General features: G+C 40.9%; 3 protein-coding genes across 3 annotated transcripts in view; 1 reads left to right on the forward strand and 2 right to left on the reverse strand.

The window, feature by feature from the left end:
• LOC134455370 (alpha-2-macroglobulin-like protein 1) overlaps positions 1-2,212 on the reverse strand; it is a 42,680-nt gene extending 40,468 nt beyond the window's left edge. Inside the window, exons 1-2 of the mRNA XM_063206392.1 lie at positions 1,715-2,212; positions 207-405 (exon numbers count right to left, since the gene is read on the reverse strand). Coding sequence (XP_063062462.1) covers positions 207-405; positions 1,715-1,803 — 288 coding nt within the window. The 5' untranslated portion in view covers positions 1,804-2,212. The remainder of the gene's footprint in view (positions 1-206; positions 406-1,714) is intronic.
• Positions 2,213-2,953: 741 nt separating this feature from the next.
• On the forward strand, positions 2,954-10,860 carry LOC134455389 (tripartite motif-containing protein 16-like protein). The gene is made up of 6 exons (XM_063206408.1): positions 2,954-3,436; positions 6,486-6,581; positions 7,247-7,480; positions 8,952-9,111; positions 9,338-9,397; positions 9,734-10,860. Exons 1-6 carry the CDS (start codon positions 3,080-3,082, stop codon positions 10,252-10,254), a joined length of 1,428 nt encoding a protein of 475 aa, XP_063062478.1. The 5' UTR covers positions 2,954-3,079; the 3' UTR covers positions 10,255-10,860.
• Positions 10,861-21,158: 10,298 nt separating this feature from the next.
• Positions 21,159-25,877, reverse strand: LOC134455372 (tripartite motif-containing protein 16-like). The gene is made up of 6 exons (XM_063206394.1): positions 25,234-25,877; positions 24,442-24,537; positions 23,708-23,941; positions 22,974-23,133; positions 22,657-22,716; positions 21,159-21,685 (listed from the first exon to the last, which is right to left on the reverse strand). The coding sequence occupies exons 1-6, from the start codon at positions 25,822-25,824 to the stop codon at positions 21,159-21,161; spliced, it is 1,668 nt and encodes a 555-aa protein (XP_063062464.1). The 5' UTR covers positions 25,825-25,877.
• Positions 25,878-25,978: the final 101 nt, after the last annotated feature.

Here is a 25,978-nt window from a genome sequence, read left to right on the forward strand (position 1 = left end):
AAATGTGATTTGTTTGCAATAAAAAACATTTTGTCAGTTACTAAACCCTTTAATTGGATAGGGTGATGAACAACAAAATTCACCTTTTCCCTTTCTTTAAATTGACCTCAAAGTTGAAAGTGGGCTTAAAGGGTACATGGGCTTAATGGGTACGCTTACCTTAGTAGTAGTAGTAGTAGTAGTAGTAGCTGTAATAGTGGTCGTACCTGAAAAGTCAAACAGCGGTGAAAGTCCTTGTCTGTTGTCTCCTGGACCAGAAGCTTTTTCTCGCCTTTAGCGTCCAGAAAGTATCCTTCACTCACATAGACAGACATGACCAGAGTCTCATTGGGACTCAGTACAGTGGCACAGAGTTTGGCTTCGGACTCTGATGTTATGAGGACAGGATATATCACCAGGAATGATCTGAAGGGGAAAAAAACACTCGTGTTCAACAGCAAACAATCCAAGGCACACAAATGAGAGGTCAGTAGGTGGAACGTACATTTGCAATAATAAATTATATAACTATAAACTGAATTCCAAAAAATAATTGTTATTATCCTGTTATAGCAGAGCAGGGGTGCATTTCTCAAAAGAGAAGTTGTTAACCTGTTAGCAACTTCGGTAGTTGCCAATGGGAAAATGCATTGAAAACAAGAAAGTAGCTAATGTAGTAAGCAACTTTGGTTTTGAGAAAGGCACCCCATGTGATTGATACATTGTGAAGTAGAGTAGAGTAAAGTAGAGATATAATTTGTTGATCCCAGGGGGAAATTAAGGCATCGAGTAGCATACACACATAGAAGACATTACACACATAGGGCCTACAGTACATTATGCCCAAGGCATCTCTCTCTCTCTCTCTCTCTCTCTCCCCCCCCCCCCCCCCCCCCCCCCCCCCCCCCACCCCCCACACACACACACGCACACACACACACAGTTATAAAGTGTCCAAAAAAGTGTACCAGTAATTTATCACTGTTAGGTTCAAACCCTTAACATTTGTAAATATGAAACACCTGAAATGAAAGACACAGAGAATCCTTAATTAAGTTTCAAGCCGGCTTGGAGAGCGGATGGGGAGAACCGTCAGCTACCATTTTTCCCCACTCGTTCTAACCGCTGTAATATCTCCAAGCCATATTTATTGTAGGAATGTCCCTGATTACAATTATCTCTATCCGCTAAGGGGAAAAGGGGGCGTACCCGGATAGAGATTAATTCATTCACACACACACACAGACACACGAACACACTAGCCAGGCTGCGCCCTCCTAGTGACGCAACACCTTCGGCGGCGCTGCAGATCGAATCTCGATTGCAAGTCTATGATAATCAGGCAACGAACACACAGGCCTTGGCCTGCCATGTGGAGATGCAACTCTGTTGTGTTTGGGCATTCCATTGTTCTGGTACAGATAAAGTCCTCGCACAGTCCAGTTATCTTCTGCTTAGCCTTGAACAGGAATTCTTGAATGCGAAAGGGCACATTTGTGCCAAGGCAACATGTTTGCTCTCATAAAGAATAAAATACAGTTCCAACAATCACACCTGTGAATAGTCTGTACAGTTGTAAAGTAGTAAGTACTTTTACAGATGTAATAACACTGGTAGTAGCCTGTATGGTTTCAGCTGTGTAATGTAATTTGTGTTGAAATTACATCTTCTACGTCTCCTTAATGCAACTCTGAGCCTAAGTCTAGGCTGCTGATAAGATAGAGTATGAACTCACGGCTCGGGTGTTTGCGTGCAGTCACAAAGCGCCAAGAGGCTCAGCAGCAATCCCCTAGCAAGAAGCAGAGTCCTGCTGATGAGGGCCATTCTGTTGAGTGGAGCCTGTACTGGACACTCTCTCAAGCGAGTGCAGTGCAGCTCCACTGCTGGTACATCAACAGGTTGAGAGCAACGATGTCACTGAATATGAAGAAGTCCAGTCACCAGTAGTAGCCTACAGCTTCGCTATCCGTGAGAGTCGTGGAAAATACGTGTTCTCAATTCAAATACAAATATGAAACGGTGTTAATGAAACTGGTACTGAACCGCGAGGATGCTGATACCTGGTCTTATAACTTCGCCACCACTGCGCAGTAGCCTATGAGCGCGCGCCAGCGGACGGAAACATGCACGACCCAATGAGAAAGAAGGACGTGACAAAAATGTTTTAATGGAGTATGTAAGTCCAACATTGCACCGGCCAATACATTGACTTACATCAGCCACTGTTGTCTGTGCTCTGTCACATCATCAGCCGTGTCATGTTCTGTCACGTGTCTTTGTTGTGGTAGCCTACCTCTTCCGTGTCCCGTCTTCGTTTAGTTTAGGTCCATATACTGCCATCTGCTGTATGCCTGAGGACAGAACAGAGCGATAACCCTTCCCCAGACCAGTGTTTCCCAACCTTTTTTGAGCCAGGGCACACTTTTTCCCTTCAAAAAATCTCGCGGCACACCACCAACCAAAAATGATGAAATAATGAAAACAAATTATAGTAGCCGCCTATTAACAATATAGTCATTCTTATAAAAGTGTCTTGAATAGCAATCAAATAAACACAAAATGTATTTTTTTAAATCAGCTTTTACATTTTCTCTTTCAAATAAAAAGTGCACTTAACGTGTCCACTTCTTAAGGAAGCTATAAACTTCAAAGTAGGCCTAGGTCTACTACAGGTATTTACAAATTGCTATTCTGTCCAAAAGCATTCTATTAGCAGGAATACAGAAAATAATGCTTATTCTGACAGTAGCAATGATATTTAGGAACATTTCACTGTTACAATATGAATATGCATGTATAAATATCAATCTCTGTTCAATGCCTTGCAAAATGTTTCCTCTGAAAACGCACATTGGCCGAGAAGGGTCCGGCTGCGTCCTGGAGGACAGGGGGCGTGTATTTAGAGGGGCGTGTAGCGTAGTTTAGCATTCCAGACCCACACCCCATTTCAGAAGGTGGCGGTAATGCACACCAACCAGTTGCTTGCCAAACGCCAATAAACAGTATTACGAAGAAAGAAGACGAAGCTCTTCTTCCTGCTTTGCTGTTCTGTGTGGGAGAGATCACAACCCGGTGTGAAAACGATTTACAGTGACATAAAATGTCAAAGGCCAGTGTTTTATTAGCGCAAGATGAGTTCAGCTGTCCAATCTGTTTGGATATCTTAAGATATCCAGTTACTATTCCCTGTGGACACAGTTTCTGTATGGATTGTATCTCAGGCTTCTGGGATCAAGAGGATCCAAAGGGAGTATACAGCTGTCCACAGTGCAGACAGACTTTTACTCCACGGCCAGTTCTGGGCAAAAACACAATGCTGGCTGACGTGGTGGAGAAGCTGAAGCTTCTGGGACTCCAGTCTGCTCCTGCTGCCCACTGCTACGCTGGACCTGGAGATGTGGAGTGTGACAGTGGACATAAAACTGTTTCAGTCGCAACAGAGAGGACAGAGAAACAGGTGAGACGTGCACCAGTAAGTTGCTGTTTGGACACTCAAACATACATGTGGTAAATATATGCATTGTTGCCATTTGATTTGGCCATACAAGCCAATAAAACGGCTTTAATGGGGCACCTAAGTCACGCCCTCTACTTCCTGGTTCATGGGGCAGAGGGAGTCAAAAAAATGATTACTGGACTTGAAAATGAGTGATTTTTGGATTTGTGGTGCACAGGTGGAGGTCCAAGGTTTGGATTGGTGTCAAAAAAACACTCATTTTCAAGCCCAGTAATTATTTTTTGACTCCCCCTGCCCCATGAACCAGGAAGTAGAGGGCGTGACTTAGGTGCCCCATTGTATGATTAACTATGGTAGGTGCATGAGAAATGTAGATATGGGGGCGCTGTGGCGCAGCGTGCTAAGTCCAGTAGCATGTCATTTTTCCGACGCCTCTTTGGTCCGACGAGTCAAAATTCAAAACATTTCCCATTGATCCTACAGCCCACTAACTCGAAATGATTATATTAAACCATTTGCTCCGACAGCTCAATGTTCCGACCAATGGCTGTTTGGGGTTGGTCATTATCCCAGGTCGTATGTCCTGCTTTTCCCGGTGCCAATAGACTTCAGCTGCATGCGCTGCTTCAACGAGCACATATGGAGTCGATCTAGCTGTGCAAAACCACCCCTAAAACATAACCTGTCATTAATGCAATGTTGCCAAGTTTTACAATTGTGCCCTACCCAAAACAATTCCTAACCCTAACCTGTCATTAGGCTATTGCAATGTTTCTGAGTTTTAAATTTGTGCCTTGACCAAAACTTCCCCTAAACCTAACCTGTCACAGACAGCATGACCACTGCCCAGGCTGTCAGACTCAGAGATGACGGTGATCTAAAGCAGCTTTTGAACATTGGACTGTCGGGACAAAGGGTTTCAATTCATTGGTAAAAAAGTTATCTGAGAGTAAGTGCTATAGAATCAATGGGAAATGTTCGGAACATTGACGCATACCAATTAAGGGTCGACCGATATATCGGCCGGCCGATATATCGGGCCGATATTTGCGTTTATGAAGTGTATCGGCATCGGCCGATACGCATGCGGTTTTGGCCGATACGCCCACCCCGAGATTTTGACTACAGACGGGCAGCTCTGTGTTGCTGGCAGACCCGCAATGCACGAACGCAGCTGCGTCACCCCTCCCCCACTCATGGAGTAAAGTAAACAGCCTTGCAGGCTGCCACAAAGTTTTAGACTTTCAGATGCATCCTATTTGAATGTGGCACTGAATGACATGGCATGTGCATGTAATAGGCCTAAAGGGAGAATGTATCAGCTCCATCCATTTTCTGTACTGATTTTAATTCCCTGGTTCATTGTTCAGTCAATAATCACCATTTGCCATCTTTCTACCGTTGTAACCGAGTGTCAACCGGCATAGGCCTATGTTTCAGTGTCTAATTTCCACCGCCTTTCAAAACGCATTTCATACCGTCATTCATGTATCAACTTCAATCTGTTTTAGCGACATCTAATAGGTAGCAAACATCACTTGCTAAATTAAAATAGCCTCTTGTAAAACATTTCTGTAGCATTCAACTCATCAGCATGCAGACTGCATAATGCAGCCATCTCGTTGAGCAACCAACCAGCTCTTCCAACGAGGTTAAACTACTGTTTTTTATTTCCCTGGTTCATTGTTCGGTCATTTATCACATCCATTTGCCATAACTCTTACCTAGCGTTGTAACGAGTGCCTTCCAGCATGTTTCAGTGTAAATTTCCACCGCGTTTCAAAATGCGCATTTCGTAGCGTCATTCATGTATCAACTTCCATCTGTTTAGCGATCTCTAATGAGTAACATCACTTGCAAACTGGCTATTTCAATTCATAGAAGTTTATTTGGTTAGAAATACTGTGTAAAACAGTTCTGTAACATTTAACAGATCAGGTCACTGGCATGCTGCCACTTCCTCGTTCAGCAACAAGTGAATGTTCCAATCTGAGTAAAATAGAGGGGTGTCCGCCGTTTGGCGGACCAAACCATTTTGAACAGGGGTGTTTTTACTGGTGGCATTCTTTGCAATGTATTTTATAATATGAAAATAAGAAAATGGTTTTACTTGTCTATGTGTTTTGTTTGCATTTCTTTGGTTTGTTATTTTGGGCTTTTGTTTGTTATTTAGTTGATTTGATTTATTTTGTGAAAGGCCCTAGTAAATCAAGTACACCTATACAGGTGAAAAAATAGGCATACATATTTAAACCCATAATAATCTTGGTCATCCCCAACATGTTTCAAATTTACAGTCAAGCTCTATGCTATTGTACCACTGTCAAGCCACAGTCCTTTGAATTTTTAATGCCTTATGTATACCTTTTTAGGTGGCTATAATACAGTATAGGCTACAGATGCTTGAAAAACTAGTTGCTCAGTGTGCTTTGTACATGACAGTTATTTTCCTGTTATTCATGTTATGGTGTGATGAAAAGGTGATGGGATAGGATTTTTTTAAAAATGATACAGTACTGATTTTTGTCATTTTTAACACTTTTTTTAACAATATCGGTATCGGCGTATCGGGTATCGGAAATCGGGTATCGGCCAAGGGTGATGGAAAAAATATCGGTATCGCATCGGCCATTAAAAAACCTGTATCGGTCGACCCCTAATACCAATGGGGCGTCGGAAAAACGAGCAGACCCCATTTGGGTGCTCGCATGCCCACGGGGACCCCGGTTCGAGTCCAACCGGGGTCATTTCCCGATCCTCCTACCCCGTCTCTCTGTCCCACTCGCTTCCTGTCACCATCTCAGACTGTCCTATCAAATAAAGGCATTTAAAACCCCCTAAAAATATATATATATTAAAAAGAAATGTATAGGCTAGGCCTGGAGATGATGGGGACCAAAGACATTTTGCGCCTGGTTAGCAGTATGGGCCTGTGATAGATAGACCATTCACAGTTATAAGGAAGCAGTATCCAAACAAAACCATTGCATAACATTTTTAAATGTATGTTATTAATTTGGATATACAATATTTGGACTAATGTTGTCAGAGAGAGCTGGAAGAGACACAGAGGAAATCTCAAGAGATCATCAAAGAAAAAGAAAAGCAATTCCAAGAGCTCAGACAGGCTGTGAAAACTCTTCAGGTAAGGACCCTTCATGTGATATACACTCTAAAAAGTACTGTTTCAGAAAATGACACAAAATGTGTGTGCTCAGCGACAACACATTTGAATGTGTGTGCTCAGGGACAACACATTTTGTGTCGTAGATGTGTGTAAGAAAGGGGTAGTAAAACTATTTTTGTGTAATATTTAAACCAGAGTCCTAGTTTGTGATGAGTTTGGCTACATTGTAAATTTAAAATACATTTAGGATAAGAATTATGAATATGTAATTTTTTACACAAAATGTGTCAAACACAGCATTTTAACCAAATAATACATATGTTGTGTCATATTCCTGTTCTGTCTTGTTATTGCTCAGCCTGCCATATTTGTTCATTGCAGTGGAGATATCGCACCTTTGGACTTGGTGGGTGTGTAGGTTCCAATAGGTGAACTGGAAGCAAGCAAGGGGAACTAGCACACCTTAATGCTGATGCAATTGTATACTATTATTGCATTTTAGAAAACAAAAAATGCAACCCAAGTGAAGTGCAAACGTTTCGGTCACAGACACTTAGGTAGCACTTATTTGTTTTCTAAAATGCAATGAATTGCATTTTAGAAAACAGAAAAATGGAGACCTGCTCCCAACAGTTTTTAACAGATTTTTTTTAAAGATGCGGTGTTGTCTTGTGTTCCAACAGTGTTCTGCCGATGCAGCAGTGGAGAACAGTGAGAGGGTCTTCACTGAGATGATCCGCTCCATTGAGAAAAGACGCTCCGAGGCAACGAAGCTGATCCGAGATCAGGAGAGGGCGGATGTGAATCGAGCTGAGGAACTCATGGAGACACTGGAGCGGGAGAGCGCTGAGCTGAAGAGCAGAGTTGCTGAGCTGGAGCAGTTCTCACAAAGTGAAAATAACATTCAGTTTCTCAAGGTACTATGGCACTATATTTCATATGAATAAACACTACTTAAATGTACACTGTTTCATTGTAGAGATTTGAAATTGCAGGTTATGTTTTGCAGCCAAGTATGTTAGTCAAGCAAGGTAGTGGTGAGCACATCTAAGATGCAGGTGCAGGACCAAAGAGACACACATGTAAATCCATTATCCTTCCATACTAGATGAAACGTGAGGACGAAAGAAAATAAACGTTGGCACAGACGAGCCCAATTTGAATTGATTCCCACGCACGTCAGGGTTCCAAAGACCAACGGTTGCTACAGTCGGCTGCAATGTGTTTTACGGATGTGTCACGTATCCGTATGGGACCTGGTGGAACGACTTATCTCCATCCTGGCTTTAGATCTGTCTTACGGATCTGCGCCATATCAGTGTATGACTTGTAAAAACACATCTGTTTTAGTGGCAACAAAACGGATCTGTTCCATATCAGTAAATGACTAGTGAAAACACATCTGTTTTAGTGGCAACAAACGGATCTGCACCAGGTCAGTGCAACCTCTTGAAAACAGTGCAGACTCGGTTGGAATGTTGAAGACAGAGTTCTGGTTCTGACACGGGTCCGCACCACTATCAGAAACCTCATCTGAGCTAGAAACGGAGGCAGACAGCTTAAAACGGATCCGTTGCAAACTTAGTGGCTATCTGGGTATGGATGACCCTGGAGTCCAACACAGCTGTGTGCTTTATCTGGCAGCTCAGTAGATCCAGTTGATCACCTTACTCTTCTAGCCTAGGTCTAGATCAGGGCAGAGGTGTCAAAAGTAAAAGTAAAAGTACTTTTGTGGTGTAATTACAACACTAGCACATGGCATTACATAGCTGTTACACCATTTACTCCATTTTAACGAATGGGATAGATAGACTGTGTTGTTACTGAAAAACACTGAAAACCTATCAAGGACCCACCACAAACTTGGTCCAACCACAGTTAGCAGTTAGATGATCGTAAGGCGAGTACACAGATCTACTGTTTACTCAAATAAGTTACTTGTGTGGGAAGGAAACCGTGTTTCTTTTTTTTACTTTTACTTTTACTTTTGACACCTCTGGATCAGGGGTGTCAAACTTAGGCCCGGGGGCCAAATCTGGCCCGCGGAGCCATTTTGTTTGCCCCGCGAAATCATTTCAAATGTGTATTACACTCGTACATCATTAATGTATAGCGTAACAAGACTTGAACATGACATTTGGTGTGTCACGGGATGTGCAGACACATCTGAACTATAATATACAGTCTGATGGGAAAGAGTGTGTGAAACTATGAGTATGAAGTGCATATACACACAATTTTAGTCTTAAAAAACCCCAAAAAATCCCGGCCTGCGACTTCATTATAGATTGTGATTTTGGCCCTCAGTCAATTTGAGTTTGACACCCCTGATCTAGATGTATTTCTGAACACTCTACTCACTGATAATGTATCTTTTGCATCTCATAGAGTTTCCAGTCTCTGTGTGCCTCCACTACATCTGACAAGTCATCTACGTGCTCAGTGCATACAGATGAGCTTTTTGAGAGAGTGAGTGACGGCCTCACTCTGCTCCAAGACAAACTGCAGGATGTGCTCCACCAGGGACTACAGGACATTGTGACAACTGGTACGTCTCATAGTCGTGGAAATAATGTATCACTTAACATCATTGGCAAAGCAAATTGGTGCTTGGGGGAGTACGGGTGGGGGGGGGGGGGGGGGGGGACTGGGGGGTTGCCAGGGAAACAGGTGGTCCAAAATGTAGTATTGGATGGGGGGCCCTTTCAGATGACTTTGTCCTGGGCCCAGCAAAAGCTGTCAGTGGCCCTGACTGGTATATTTTCTTTCAACAGGTGAACAAATCAGCATTTTCAGACCTTCAGAGCCTGTGACCAGAGATGATTTCCTAAAATGTAAGTAAAGCAGGCACACAATTTTGCTAGATTATTCATACGATACAGTTCAGATACATGAAAAGTGTGACATGTAGCTGGTCTGCCTACTGTATCGTGCATTTCTCTAAATAAACATTGGTTGTGGTGGCTTATGATGGCTATTTGGAGAGAGAGAGCGAGAGTGAGAGAGAGAGAGAGAGAGAGAGAGAGAGAGAGAGAGAGAGAGAGAGAGATGTCAACAGTTCCATTCCTAAAATGTTATTAAGTTTGTTTGTTTTACAGGACTAGTAATAATCTGCTGTATGTTAAACATGATCACAATGAATAATAATGATTCTTAAACCCCCACTACAGATTCCTGTCAGCTGACTTTGGACCCCAACACGGCTAATAATCTGCTGAGACTCTCTGAGGGAAACAGGGTTGTAGAAGTTGTTACAGTGACTCACTGTTATCCTGACCATTCACACAGATTTTCTCATGTAGGACAGGTGATGTGTTCAGAGGCTACATCTACCAGGTGCTACTGGGAGGTGGAGTGGTCTGGAGATGTGTTTATAGCTGTTTCATACAAGGGGCTGAAGAGGAAAGGAACCGGTAATGATGTTAAGCTTGGCTGCAATCCAAACTCCTGGGCATTGTATTGCCATGCATCTGGGCTCCATTTCTACCATAATGATAAAGGAACCTGTGTCCCTCGTGCTCAGGCCTCTAGAATCGGAGTGTATGTGGATCACAGGGCAGGAACTCTGAGCTTCTACAGTGTCAATGCTGACACAGTGACTCTGCTGCACAAAGTAGAGACCACATTCACTGAGCCACTGTATCCTGCCTTTTGGCTCGGCAATTATCGCAGTAAAATCAAATTGTGTTAGTGACAACAGGCCAACAGAACACCACATGTGTACATATCATAACATGCCATAACGTGCGCTTTTGTGATTTTTTTTTATGCAAATGTGCTATATGTTGTTGAACAATTAACAAAACTAATGACCTTGCCTTTTTCAAATGTTTTTTTTCTTCATAGAACTGCTTAATAACTTCAAGATGTATGAAGCACATTATGAACTCTGTTAATATAGAACCTACAATGACTAAAGTTAAAGTGTAAATGTACTATATGTGTTAATCATTTTGCTGCACTGCATCTATGATATATTGAATTGTGATATTCCATCTCTCGGTGAGGCCCTCCAGTGTCATTAAGCAAGGTTGTTAACCAGTGCAACTACAGTGTATGTTCCCTGCACTAGAATGAGTTGCTGTCAGTGATAGGTAGGCCTACAGTAAGTCATACATCTCTGTTCATGTTCAGATCATCCTGGCTGTTAGTGTAATAACACATAGGCCTATGGTTATTGATGTTATTCTTAAAATGAATTATTTTTCCTCAGGAATTGTACTTGTAGGTACTTGTAGGTTTAAAAAAAATATATATATTCTATCTGTGTGGCAATAAAGGATATGTTTACTTTTAACACTAGAACTACCAGGATTTTTCTGCCTACCTAGAAGTACCAGAGAGGGGTCATTTGACCCGGTGGCTTTTACCTAATACACTAATCACTCATTTTGTTATGGTAATGAGGCTGTTAGGGGCCGTGTGTGGGGTGAGGGGGTCACACCTTACAGTGCTAACAGCCAAGACAAACAGGGACAGACAGCTTCTTCCCAAGGGCTGTCAGCCTCCAAAATCACCACAGGTAAATAGCAACTTGCATGAAGATATCAGCAATAAAGACAGATAGCACAGTTTGGCGGACAGTTTGTTACCGTTTTTCTCCATTGGTTTGGCTCATTTCTTGAAACTGAGATGTCATTCTCAAAACATGGACAAATCCCAAAACTAATTTGCAGTTCCTCACAACAGAATGGCATTTATCATTGCTTTCATCAAATTTCAAATGCTTTTGTACATGTCTCAATCATTTAGTACATCCTTGCAAATGGCTATGTACAAGTATCCTACAGTTAACACAATCAGCTTACATTTAGTAGAATTTTCAACTGAATGTACCTTGCTGATCTATCCCAATTGGTTGATTCTCAGTGTAATGGTTGTCCTGAAAACATGTCAGCACATTTTCTTCATATAAGTCATCAATGAACGAACGTGTGAATGTCCCATGTGATCATGACGAATCATATGACTGCAACCAGATAATGGTTGAATTACAGTTTTTCTCGATTGTTTTGGCTCATTTCTTGAAACTGAGATGACATTCCTATAACCATTGGGTCATTTGGCCAAACATTCTTACACTTCTGCACAACAGTTCAGATAACTAGCAAAATGTCATATACCTCCCAAAACACCTCATTCTTGCATCAGCACTAAACCGTCTGACATATAAATAGTCAGTACCATCAAAATGGCATAGATCCTTCTCAATTGCTTTGGCTCATTTGCATTCATTTAGTCCTTCTGTCAAAATAAACTGGATGGTTCAGCATAACTACATGGATCCTCATCACTCGCTCATATCACCACAAAAACAGTTTACCCATGTGTCAAAACTAAATTTCTTCCCCACATATATCATCAGTACCCTCAAAATACATTGTCCCTTTGCCATTGTGTAAGCACTGCCAGTCAAAATGGTTAGGTGTTTTATCTACGTTCAGCTAACAGATTTCGACTATGTATAAAAATGAAAAAGTCAGTGAAACTATTGAAGTTTGACAACACAGATAATTTACCAAGGACATTTATCAGTAACTTTCTTTACTGTAAATTCATATACAGGAAGTAATGCCCATATATCACAGGTTTCTCATGGGTTTGGCTCATTTCTCAAAACAGAGATAACATGGACAAATGCCAAAGCAACTAGCAACTGTTCAAAACAGAATGTCGTTTGAAAAACTGTCATGAAATTAGCCAAATAACATGGAAACTGTAGTATAGTTACAATACCATATGACCTGTTGAACACTGTCATGGATTTACTATGTAATGTAATTCTTAAAATATGATGTCCTTGACAGTTTTGGGAACTGCGTAGACCACTTTGCATATGATGACTTACACAATGAAATAATGCTGACGTGTTTTGGAGAGGGCAACCATTAGACTGAGAATTGTCTAATTCGTTTAGATAAGCAAGGTGAATTTATTTGGAAAATGTGCTGAATGTATGCTGAATGTGTCAACTGAAGGGTATTTGTACATATCCATCTGCAGAGATGTACTAAACATTTGAGACATGTACAAAGCATTTGATATCTGATGAAAGCAATGAAAAATGCCATTCTGTTTTGGGAAATTGCAAGTTGGTTTGGGGATTTGTCCGTGTTGTTTTGAGAATGTCATCTCAGTTTCGAGAAATTAGCCAAACCAATCGAGAAAAACTGTAACGTGTGAATCTCCCATGCCATGTGACCATAACGACTCATGTGAATGCAACCTGGCAATTGTTAGATGGATAAATACCAGTGCATGTGGACTACTGCTTCATTTCCCTCAATAATTTTGTGGTGAAAGAAGCTCCTCTCCAAGGAACGAAGATGCAGAGATACAGCACTCAACAGGCATTGGAAATGATCCACACACACACTCACACTCTGTGTCTCAAGTGACAGCTGTGAGCTGCTAACAGCCACATTTCCACAACAAAAGGAGTGTCCGCAGGGGGTCCAAAGGGTCAAATGACCCCCTTGTGGGGCTTTTAGGTAAAAAGGTCAATTGACCCCTCCGTGGTAGTTCTAGTGTTAAAGTTGTGTCACTTTCATTATTCATTGAAAGAAGAGAAGATCGGAAAGTGAATTAATTGTAGCCAAACTGTAATGTCAAATAATTACATTTTTGCAGCACACATTTAAAAGCAGGAGTTGGCAGATAGTAAAATGAAATAGCAGACATTATCGAATGGAGGGGAGCAATTAATCCTAACCTACATATATCCAGTGGGGGTATAGAATTGGAAAGGGTGGACCACTTTAGGTACCTTGGCATGTGGTTTGTGTGTGTTTGTCAGTGTGTCCCTTAGATAATACATAATTAAAGAAATTAAGAAATAATGACTAGATTTTCCAGAACACTGCCGTCCGTGGTCCCTTTTTTATTATTTATTATACTGTTAGCCGATAGAGAACACTCCTATTCCTTCCAAACAATATGGGCAGTCAGTGAGCAACCAACTGCACCTCGAACTCTGCGAGTTGCAGTCAGATCCGTGGTCATGTGGCCCTCCGATGGTGGCGATGAAAAAATGTGGCCCTCCTTATCATGAAAGTTGCCCCCCCCTGGTAGAGAGGTACAGAGGTGATGTAATTGAACTGTGACATCATGAAAGTTGCCCCCCCCCCCCCCCCCCCGGTACAGAGGTGATGTAATTGAACTGTGACATCATGAAAGCTGCCCCCCCCCCTGGTATAGAGGTACAGAGGTGATGTAATTGAACTGTGACATCATGAAAGTTGCCCCCCCCTGGTATAGAGGTACAGAGGTGATGTAATTGAACTGTGACATCATGAAAGTTGCCCCCCCCCTGCTGTAGATGCTGGTCAGTCATATCAGAAGAGGAAGGGCCGGGCTGCAAACACTTCCCACAACGTTGTGGAAATGTCTGTCGTTCTTTTATTAACCCATAACTAAACAGGATCATTAATTGGGATAATAAATTGCCATAACCCAATAAACATTAATGAGACTTAATCTGAGCTATCGTCAGTTGCACCATGGATACCCCCCCCCCCCACACACACACACACACACTCATCCACAGTGTTAACATGTGCCAAGTGGCACATAGAAGCCAAGACAAATAGCTATAAGCTCAATATTCGATAGTCAATATAAATGTGTTACACAAAGCAAGGTCCATATGGACATGGATGACAGAGTTTAGTTTAGTTTAGTTTATTAGGATCCCCATTAGCTGGGCGCAAACCCAGCTATTCTTCCTGGGGTCCAACAATAAAATCACACACAGTTAAAAGTTCTACACAAATCTGTACATTAATTTAAGCACCATACATTGAAAAGAAAGACAGAAAAAAAAGAAGAAAAAAAAAAAAACATTTAATATAAACATAAACATAAATTAGTATAATAATGATTTAAGACAAACATCTCTTCTTCTGCACTAACCTAGTTTACATATGATAGGCTCAGATGTTTGTTCACTTGTTTTTTAAAAAACACTTTACTATTCAATATAGTTAATTTGGTTGGCAAATTGTTCCATGCTTTAATTGATCTATATTCAACAGTGCGTAGAAATGCATTTGTATTGCTCTTTGGGATGCTCAGTCTCCCTGCTGCTGCATGCCTTGTGTTATATGTATGAATATCACAACTTTTACAGAGGAGATTATAGCGATTTAAGGGCATTTTGTTGTGTAAAACTGCCCAAGTTGATGTTAGTAAAGAGACGTGAAGCCTTTCCTCCACTCTCAACCACTGTAAAACTGAATGCATGTAAGTGATATTTGTTGAGTAGGAACATTTAAGAACAAGACGTGCTGCCTTGTTTTGGACTCGCTGAAGTTTAGCAAGGTGATCTTTGTTGGCATTTGACCACACAATAGTACAGTACTCCATCTGTGCTAGAACCAAAGAGCATACAATCCTTTTCCTTAGTTCTTGAGTGAGAAACTGGCCACCATGCCTGAGTAGTGCCAAGCCACTACTCATTTTCTTAACCATGTGGTCAATCTGTTTAGACCAGGACAGTCTGCTATCTATGATGACTCCAAGTAGCTTTACTTCCTTTACCTGTTCAATTTGTTCTTTGTTAATGCACAGATTAAGTGCTGGGTCACGACTCAATGAGTGACTAGAGCCAAAAACAATACTTTTGGTTTTAGATATATTGAGAACAAGTTTGTTTTGTTTTACCCATCTTTCTATTGTTCCTAGCACCCTGTTCAAAACTTGTGTCAGTTCAGCTGATGTTTTTGCAGATAAATAGCATCTGCATACATTACAACTTTTGCATTTTGTATCGCTGAAGGTAAATCATTTGTGAAAATAGAATACAACAAAGGTCCCAAACAACTGCCTTGCGGCACCCCACAGTCTACATTCACACTGCTTGAGAAACTACCATTAAAATATACCTTTTGGGATCTATTTGTCAGATAGCTATTTAACCAATTTAGTGCTGACTGTTTAAAACCATATCTCTCAAACTTTTGAAGTAACAGTCCATGATCAATGACATCAAATGCTGCAGTAAAATCTAGAAGGACAGCACCACAGCTTTTTTTGTTATCGATTTCTTGCAGCCAGTCATCTGTCATTTGGGTTAATGCTGTACATGTTGAAAATCCTTTTCTGTAGGCATGTTGAAATTCTGTTAATAAATTATTCTCAGAAAAATAATGCTGAATTTGATTAAAAACTATTTTCTCAAATATTTTACTAAGTGCTGGAAGCAAACTTATTGGTCTGCTATTTGGTGGTGTAAAAGTTTTCTTTTTATCTTTAGGTAGTGGTATAATTTTTGCTTCCTTCCAGGCTTGGGGAAAAATGCAACTCTTAAAGCTAACATTAAATATGTGGCAAATGGGCTGGGAGATGTAACTCACTGCCATTTTCAGAAACTTACCATCTACGTTGTCAATGCCTGCTTGCTGGTCCTTGCAACATGAAGTAATTAACTTGCTCACTGTATCCTCCTCCACTTTGGCAAACTGAAAGCTACAAGATTGCTCCTTAATTAGTTGCCCTATCATAAGGTTGGAGTCATGACTCCCCCCTGATAATTGCTCTCTCCTTAGTTTAGCCACTTTGTTATGAAAATAATTATTTAGGTGATTGGCAATTTTTGTTGGGTTTGTGATGAATGTCCCATCATTCTCAATGAATGTTGGTTGTGTTGGTGTTTTATTCCCCAACAAACTATTCAACGTTTTCCATAGTTTTTTCCCATCACTGCTAAATTTTCTTAACTGTGAAGTCAAGTGTGCTTTCTTTTTCTTCAGATTGAGTTTAGTGACATAGTTTCTTAGTTTACAATATTTTCTTCTATCAGTTACACTCCTCGTCTCATTAGCTGTTGCCTTTGCCTTATTTCTCAGTACCATCGGTTGTTTAAGTTGTTCGTTCATCCAAGGTGCTCCAGAAGTTCTTACGGTCATCTTTTTCACCGGTGCATGCTGGTCTATCACAGGCACAAACTTAGACATAAATACATTTAATGCTACATCTGGTTCCTCCTCCTTGAGTACACTTGACCAGTCTGTCTTACAAATGCCATTTAAGAAAGCCTCCTCAGAAAACCTTTTCATGATCCTAGTCAAAATGACTTTTGGCTTAGCCTTTGGTACATTTCCCTTTCTTGCAATAGCCACTAAGTTGTGGTCACTGTAGCCTACAGGAACTGAAATGGCCTTCGAATATAATTCTTTTCTATTCACATATATATGGTCAATACATGACGATGTTGTGATACCTTTTTTGTTAATGTTTATTCTAGTTGGCTGCTTCACCATCTGTTTAAAACTACATGAATTGGCTATGTTCATGAGCCTCTGTTTTAAGGGACAATGTGGTAGTAGCCAATCTACATTTAGGTCACCTGTTAGGATGACCTCCATGCTTAAGTCATATACCTGGTCGAGCATACTATTGACTTTATCCATATAACCAATATTTGCACTAGGAGGTCTGTAGCAACAACCAATCAATATATCTTTTTGATAAGGCAAATGAATTTGCAACCACCTTATTTCAATGTCAGTTGGTTCTAGGTCTTCTCTTACTTTTACAGGAATATGATCTTGAACATAAAAGGCTACTCCACCACCGTGACAGTTTCTATCTCTCCGGTACATGTTAAAGCCTGAAATGGACATCATAGCATTACTAAAAGATTCATCGAGATGAGTCTCTGAGATAGCCAGAATGTGAACAGAGTTTGAGGTTAGGAGTTCTTCAATGTCATTGATTTTGTTTCTCAAACTGCAAATGTTCAAGTGAGCCACCTTGAGCCCCTTTTTGGGTAGCCCTGCAATAGAAAACATTTGTCATTAAAACAAAAAATCTTTTTTTTTTTTCTGGAGGGTCATGTCCAATTACTGGTCTGTAGAATCTTTTTTCTGTCCCTTCCGGATAATCAATTTGTCATAGCGCAGGAAGGCAATGTCCCCCCTCTCTCTGGCTTCTTTCATTTTGGGCACAAGTTCCTTCCTTCTTTGTCTCACAGCCTCCGGATAGTCCTCGTTTATGAAGATCCTCGTCCCCTTCAATTTTTTTGCATTCCTAAACACAGTGTCTCTGTCCTTTGTACGATGAAATCTCACCATGACTGGACGTGGCCTGCCTTGAGTGCCGTCTCTAGAGATGTTCACCTCTCCAATTCGCATCGCTTGTTCCACTCCAATTGTCTTTGTGTCCAGGTTGAGTTTCTCCTTGATAATTTCCAGAACCTTTTCTTCAGTGACTAAATTGTTCTCTTTTTCTGCCTCCGGAACTCCATCAATGATTAAGTTTGCTCTCCTTGCTTGCCTGTCGAGGAAGTCAGATTTTTCATCCAGTATCAGCATGGATTCAGCCAGTCGATCAATATCTGCTCTTTGTGATTTGCAGATGGCGTGAATTCCTTTATTTTCAGATTTGAGATCATCCAACTCCTTTTGTGTGAATTGTAAACTTGTTCTTAAGTCTTGCACGTCCTTTAGCATCTCATCAATCCTTTTATTGCATGTCTCCATAATGGTGCTAACACAAGTTTTAAAATTGCTTTCCTGCTGTGATAAAAGTTCTTTGTAAAAAAGTTTTTGTTGTTCAAGTAGATCTTGTACATGTGCCATTGATATAGTTTGATCGTTGTCTTTCTCCCCTCTTTCTTTGTTCCCCTTCCCTCCAGCCATTTTGTCTTGGTTAGATCCAACTCAAACTCTTGTTAAAAAAACAGTCCCAGACTTTCCAAAATCTTCCAAATTTGCACCAACAAGATTTCACTTCTTCTGCTCAGAAGCTCCTTTAAAAAGGTGTGTAATAAAATCAAGGATTGCAGAGATATTTGTGGATTTGTTTTACCCAGTTCAGCAGCTCAACAGGTAACTCTCCAAACAGGAAGTATGGTATGGATCTTAACCTGAACACAAAAGAACCCATTTGGGATAAATTACAGTGGAGACTTCTCAACCAACATCCTCAGTGACCTCCTCACCAATGTGCTTTTGAAAGATTGGTCAAAAATCCTATAAACACACTCCTCCCCCTTGTGGACAACCTTCCCAGATGAGTTGAAGCTGTGAGACATAGAGGTAGAAAATAACACTAGAGAGGACACAGCAATTTGCGACAGCACTGGGAAATGGCAGCTGGAGCTTCCCAACTTCCGTAGGTAGTGTAGGTACTTTCAGGCAATGCAAGTCAATGGAGAACACGCCCACCCCTGTCAAGAAATTAACTAAAACTGTGTAAATATGAAATAACACTTTAATCGAAGACCAGATTTGAAATGTCAGGCTAAATATCTACTTAAATCATATGAGTCGATAAAATACATTTAAAATTCAAATAATATATTTTATGAACATAGTTAGCAACACACTTCAACTATTGTCCTTGTATAGTGTGTTGATGGACATTTTCACATGATTAAGCCATTTTTGACAGAGGTGAGCCTCGTTCTCCGTTAATTTCCATTTCTCTGATCTACCTACAGATAATGGCCGCTACAGATTGCCGTAAAAAGGGGGGCGGGGTCCTCTCTAGTGTTATTTTCTACCTCTATGCTGGAGAGCTGCAAGAGGTGGACTGATGTCATATTGACCCCTATGGGTTAGGAATGGGATGGCACTTACAGTAAATTCATATGTGAGTTCAAGGCAGGTTAGCGAATACTTTTGGTAATATAGTGTATTTGGACAAGGAAAACAGTTTGGGAAGCGCTGGGCTAGTGTATTAGGAGTTGCCTCAACCTGACCTATTTTGTCTGACTTCGAACTAGACCGGGACTTGAAAACTTACAACTAGCTCACAACTTACAACTTGGTCCAAGTGACTTCTCCTCTGCCAACAGTTATATTTCAGTTGAACAGCAGAGGGCAGGAGAGAGCCTGAAACAAAGCTATCAACCATAGATGTACAGTGGAACACCAGAGGTGTCACGCCCCGAACTGTCACAGCAGTCCCTGCAGCTGTGAGTACAAGGTAGATCTGTCTGTGCAATATAAATTAATAGAGAAGGGGCTCACCTGTGCCAAGAAAAATGGCTGAATAAAGTGAACATTTCCATCGACACACTGTACAAGGACAATAGCTGAAATGTCCTGCTACAGTAAATATCTACCTAAATAATATTAACTTATTTTAACATTTATTTAATCAATTCATATTATATTAGTAGATATTTAGTGTGTCATTTTAATTCTGGTCCTTGATTAATGTGTCACTTCATATTCACACAATTGAAAAATCATGTCAATGCAATGATTGACATTTCTTTTCACAATATGATTTATTCTTTAGATTCCTCACAGTTCCCAGTATTTGTTCATGTAGTGTTTGCATGCACATGACAGTTAGGCCTACTGTGGAGTTTCGTATAGCCCTCTCAAGTTTTAGTCCTTCTCCAAAACTGGTTTAGTATAAGCATTTTCCCATCAGAAACACATAGGCCTAACCTTTAAGTAAAATCTGTTTAAATATGTCACTTCTTCTCAATAGGTCAAGTACACCCTTTGGTATGCTGACAAGCACATTGGTATGGGCTCAGATATCTGTGGCTTATTATTAAAGACCCGTTTTGTACTTTTTCAATTTAATTTTCATACCTGTAAGGTCATGAGGGTTGAAAAAACCTGACAAACTAAGAGCGCTGATCTTTGTTATATGCCCATAGGCAACCAGCCCTATGTGCTTTGCATTCTATGTATTTTCTTGGGTTGGGCTGGTATTCATCACAAATGCAGCATGTCTAAACTTGCACTTTATCACCCAGGGAATCCTAAAAGCAATATTCCTTGTATTTTATGGTGTTTGGTGTCAACAATAACATATTGATCACTTTACACAGCAGATGCTTTTATTCATATTAGAACATTTTAAGAACTACTTCATCCTGGATTGTAATCAAAGGGGATCAGGTTGGAATGAATAGTTAAACATTTGGTTTACAATTTTTTTCTTTAACGTTCAAAAATTATCCCTTCTCATAGAGAGAGAGAGAGAAAAACATCCCATCTTTGAAACAACACAATTTTTTATTAGTATTAACAATGCAGCTTTTGTCACACAATGAAGGCTGCACAGCTGATGATTTCTTCCATTCAGCCTGACTTGACTGATAAAATACTTCCATGCAATTTGCAACCCAGTTCATTTCGAGAGTTGCATTGAAGAACTGCAGAAATGCCCCGAAAGGTCCCCTTATAAATGATATGACCAACTTCCCAAATCTTAAAGAAAATAAAAAGAGACACACATGCACGCCCGCCCAGATGCACACACAAACAATTACCTGAAGAAAAATACAGTGGTATGACAAAGTTTGGGAACCCTTTTGGAAAATCATCACATCGGCTTATCTCTGGTAGAGTTTTTGAAGCAGGACTTTTATTTTGACATATACCCACTGCTCAATCTATATACGTATATCTACTATAACATACAGAGCACAGAAGAGCCCCTATAAAAAAGGATGATTTTACCTTGTCAACTCTTGATGGAACATATAGGTGCTCTTCTGTGCTCTTTATGTTATAGTAGATATACAGTATGGACTGTATAGATTGAGCATCAAAAATGCAGTAGTGTGCAATGGCTGAACAGTTTCACAAAAGCAGACGCACATTATGTACAGTGATATTCTGTCTGTTACTGACACAATTTGATTTGGTTGCCATAATCGCGGAGCCAAAACGCAGGATACAGCGGCTCAGTGAATGTTGTCTCCACTTTGTGCACCAGAGTCACTGTGTTAGCATTGACAGTGTAGAAGCTCAGAGTTCCTGCCCTGTGATCCACATACACTCCTATTCTAGAGGAGATCTGAGCATGATGGAGAGCTGTATTTTTATTATTATGGTAGAAACTGAACGCAGATGAATGGGAGTGCAGGGCCCAGGAATTTTTATTGTACCCAAGAATTACATCATTATTACTTCCTTTCCTCTTCAGCCCCTTGTATGAAACAGCTATATACACACTTTCAGACCACTCAACCTCCCAGTAGCACCTGGTAGATGTAGCCTCTGAACACATCACCTGCGTTAGAGGACTGAATCTGTCTGGATGGTCAGGATAAGAGTGCCTCTTTTTACCCAATTGTACAACCCTGTTTCCCTCAGACAGAATCAGCTGATAATGAGCCGTGTTGGGGTCCAAAGTCAGCTGACAGGAATCTGTAGTGGGGGTTTAAGAATCATTATTATTCATTGTGATCATGTTTAACATACAGCAGATTATTACTAGTCCTGTAAAACAAACAAACTTAATAACATTTTAGGAATGGAACTGTTGACATCTCTCTCTCTCTCTCTCTCTCTCTCTCTCTCTCCCTCCCTGTGTGTGTGTGTGTGTGTGTGTGTGTGTGTGTGTGTGTGTGTGTGTGTGTGTGTGTGTGTGTGTGTGTGTGTGTGTGTGTGTGTGTGTGTGTGTGTGTGTGTGTGTGTGTGTGTGTGTGTGTGTGTGTTAAGAAATTCTCTGCATTTATATATGTATTATTGAAAATATAAAAGTATAACTTGTAGTTTGGACTTTTGTTTGCTGTGTTTCTAGTTAAACTCTGTTTGGTTAAACCCTGTGTGAATTCTGTTCCTGTGTGAGCTCTTGCTGTAATGTATGTGACATATGTTGGAGAAGATAGGCCATCTCCTCAACGGTTGTCTCAGATAAGTTACCACTTCTCTGAACTACCGTCTTGTCTGTTTCTCCTTTTTGTCAACTGAACTATGACCTTATTTGGTTCTGGTTCTCCTTTCTGTCAGCTGAAATATGACCTTACTTGGTTAAGCTAACAAACTACAAGTTATACTTTTATATTTTCAATAATACATATATAAATGCAGAGAATTTCTTAACATGCGTGTGCGTGTGCGTGTGCGTGTGCGTGTGTGTGTGTGTGTGTGTGTGTGTGTGTGTGTGTGTGTGTTACACTGTATCTAGCCAAGCTTGTGGTCTGAGTCTTATCAATATGCCCACTCGCACACACTCTCTTTAACACAAATAGCCACCATAAGCCACCACAGCCAATGTTTATTTAGAGAAATGCACGATACAGTAGGTAGGCAGACCAGCTACATGTCACACTTTTCATGTATCTGAACTGTATCGTATGAATAATCTAGCAAAATTGTGTGCCTGCTTTACTTACATTTTAGGAAATCATCTCTGGTCACAGGCTCTGAAGGTCTGAAAATGCTGATTTGTTCACCTGTTGAAAGACAATATACCAGTCAGGGCCGCTGACAGCTTTTGCTGGGCCCAGGACAAAGTCATCTGAAAGGGCCCCCCATCCAATAGCCTACATGCAATGTAATGAAAACTAAATTTTGGACCACCTGTTTCCCTGGGCCCGGGACAACTGACCCCTTTGTCCCCCCCTGTCGACTTCCCTGATACCAGTGGTGAGCATTTTTGCTTTGCCAATGATGTTAAGTGATAAATTATTTCCACGACTATGAGACGTACCAGTTTTCACAATGTCCTGTAGTCCCTGGTGGAGCACATCCTGCAGTTTGTCTTGGAGCAGAGTGAGGCCGTCACTCACTCTCTCAAAAAGCACATCTGTATGCACTGAGCACGTAGATGACTTGTCAGATGTAGTGGAGGCACACAGAGACTGGAAACTCTATGAGATGCAAAAGATACATAATCAATGAGTAGAGTGTTCAGAAATACATCTACAGTAAAGTGATCAACTCAGTCCACTGAGCTCCCAGATAAGGCAGACTGTTTGACTCCAGGACCATCCAGAATTAATGCTCAATTAGGAAGATCACAGCCATACAGTATGTGACTTGCAAAAACTACTGTTGTTTTTACCAGAATAGATATAGGCCTAGATATAGGCAACAGTGCAAAAATAGTGTACATCAGATCCACATTTTTCTTTCAATCGAATCTGAGATGCAAAAACGATATAGTTAAATACACAACTACTTAAGTTTCAAACAATAGGCCTAGGCCTATATTACTTTAAAGTATCCACAGGCACATCCACTGAGATCCCAGAAAAAACTATCTTTTTCAGGAATATTTACAACACCATAAGCTTACATGGACCTTTCCATGTAAATCCACCATTCTAACATCCTTGGCTGCAAAACATAACCTGTAATTTTAAATGACTAAAATGAAGCAGTGTATCCTACATTTTAAATAGTATTTATTCACATGAAATACAGTATATAGTGCCATAGTACCTTGAGAAACTGGATGTTATTTTCTCTTTGTGAGAACTGCTCCAGCTCAGCAACTCTGCTCTTCAGCTCAGCGATCTCCTGTTCCAGTGTCTCCATGAGTTCCTCAGCTCGACTCACATCAGCCCTCTCCTGATCTCGGATCAGCTTCGTTGCCTCGGAGCGTCTTTTCTCAATGGAGCGGATCATCTCAGTGAAGACCCTCTCACTGTTCTCCACTGCTGCATCAGCAGAACACTGTTGGAAACACAAGACAACACAGCACATTAAGACATTTCTGTTAGGGTGTGCTCTCCATGATGTTTCCTGGTGGGTGTTGTTGCAAGATGTTTTTCATATATTTTAATACGGCAGGCAGAGCAGTGGTGTAGTCTACGTAGAACGCATATATACGCAGTGTACCCACTTCAAAATTTCAGGGATGTCAGTATGCCACTTAAAATTGATTGATCCATTATTTAGAATAGCACAAATATATACAGTATACCCACCTCAAAAATGCTCAAATATACAGTATATACCCACCACAGAAAATGATCAAATATACAGTATACCCACCTCAAAAAATGCTCAAATATACAGTATACCCACCACAGAAAATGCTCAAATATACAGTATACCCACCACAGAAAATGCTCAAATATACAGTATACCCACCCCAGAAAAGTAGACTACACCACTGACGCTGGGCAATAACAAGAGAGAGCAGTCTGGTGTATCACATGAAGGGTCCTTACCTGAAGAGTTTTCACAGCCTGTCTGAGCTCTTGGAATTGCTTTTCTTTTTCTTTGATGATCACTTGAGATTTCCTCTGTTTCTCTCCCAGCTCTCTCTGACAATATAATTCCAAATATTGAAATATCCAAATTAATAACATGTAGTTTTTTAATGCAATGGTTTTGTTTGGATGCTTCCTTATAACTGAATGGTCTATCTATCACAGGGCCATACTGCTAACCAGCAGGCGCACAATGTCTTTGGTCCCCATCATCTCTACATTTCTCATGCACCTATACCGTAGCTAACCATGGCTCTTACTGATTGCAGGTCATAAACTTAAAGTGATACTGTCCCATTTTTGGACATAAGCTTATTTTACACCTCCCCTTGAGTTAAATAATAGGGTTTTACCATTCTCCTATACTTTCAACCGTTCTCTGGTTTTGGCAGACTGGCAGTGCAAATTTTACCTCCTAGCTAGCAGTTTACATTGAGTCCTATGAGACCAGTTAGCCGCCAGCTGGTCTAGGACTCAAGGTTAACTGCTAGCATGTAGGTAAAATTTGCACTGCCGCTCAGAGAACGGTTGAAAGTACAGGAGAAAGGTAAAAAACCCATTAATTTAACTCAAGGAGAGGTATAAAATGAACTTATCACTTTAGTATCACCTTTTATTGGGTTATAAATATAGGCCTATATATAAGTTATTACCTGTTTTATTGGGTTGTAAATCAAATGGCAACAATGCATATATTTACCATATGTCTGTTTGAGTGACCAAACAGCAACTTAATAATGCACGTCTCACCTGTTTCTCTGTCCTCTCTGTTGCGACTGAAACAGTTTTATGTCCACTGTGTTCATCCATGACACACAGCATGCATATGCACGTCTGATCCGTGCGGCAGAAGACCTCCAGCAGTTTATCATGCCGAGAGCAGACCAGATCCTCCAGTTTACCAGCAGCGTCAATCACTTTGTGTTTCTTTCCTGGGAAAAGATCGTTGTGAGACGCAAAGTGAATTTCACAATAAGAAGACAGACACACCAGACAGGACTTGACAGCCTTTCGCTTTCTCCCAGAGCAGACGTCACACTCCACATCTCCAGGTCCAGCGTAGCAGTGGGCAGCAGGAGCAGACTGGAGTCCCAGAAGCTTCAGCTTCTCCACCACGTCAGCCAGCATCGTGTTTCTGCCCAGAACTGGCCTTGGAGTAAAAGTCTGTCTGCACTGTGGGCAGCTGTAGACTCCCTTTGGATCCTCTTGATCCCAGCAGCCTGAGATACAATCCATACAGAAACTGTGTCCACAGGGAATAGTAACTGGATCTTTTAAGAGATCCAAACAGATTGGACAGCTGAACTCATCTTGTGCTAATAACACACTGGCCTTTGCCATTTTTTGTTACTGTAAATCGTTTTCACACCAGCTTGTGATCTCTCCCTCGCAGAACAGCAAAGCAGGAAGAGGAGCTGAGTTTCGTTTCTGTGTAAAAGGGCCGTGCCCTAAGCAGGGGGAGTGGCCTCTGGAGGCAGTCACATGAATGTACAGG

The sequence above is a fragment of the Engraulis encrasicolus genome, chromosome 9 (genome assembly GCF_034702125.1).
Source record: "Engraulis encrasicolus isolate BLACKSEA-1 chromosome 9, IST_EnEncr_1.0, whole genome shotgun sequence".
Taxonomy (NCBI): Eukaryota; Metazoa; Chordata; class Actinopteri; order Clupeiformes; family Engraulidae; genus Engraulis; species Engraulis encrasicolus.

Coding starts and splice junctions, on each gene's coding strand:
- LOC134455389 (XM_063206408.1), top strand. CDS start 3,080: ATGTCAAAGGCCAGTGTTTTATTAGCGCAAGATGAGTTCAGCTGTCCA. Junction 6,582..7,246: donor AGGCTGTGAAAACTCTTCAG/GTAAGGACCCTT, acceptor GTGTTCCAACAG/TGTTCTGCCGATGCAGCAGT. Junction 7,481..8,951: donor ATAACATTCAGTTTCTCAAG/GTACTATGGCAC, acceptor TGCATCTCATAG/AGTTTCCAGTCTCTGTGTGC.
- LOC134455372 (XM_063206394.1), bottom strand. CDS start 25,824: ATGGCAAAGGCCAGTGTGTTATTAGCACAAGATGAGTTCAGCTGTCCA. Junction 23,942..24,441: donor AGGCTGTGAAAACTCTTCAG/GTAAGGACCCTT, acceptor TGTTTCCAACAG/TGTTCTGCTGATGCAGCAGT. Junction 22,717..22,973: donor ACAGGACATTGTGAAAACTG/GTACGTCTCATA, acceptor GTCTTTCAACAG/GTGAACAAATCAGCATTTTC.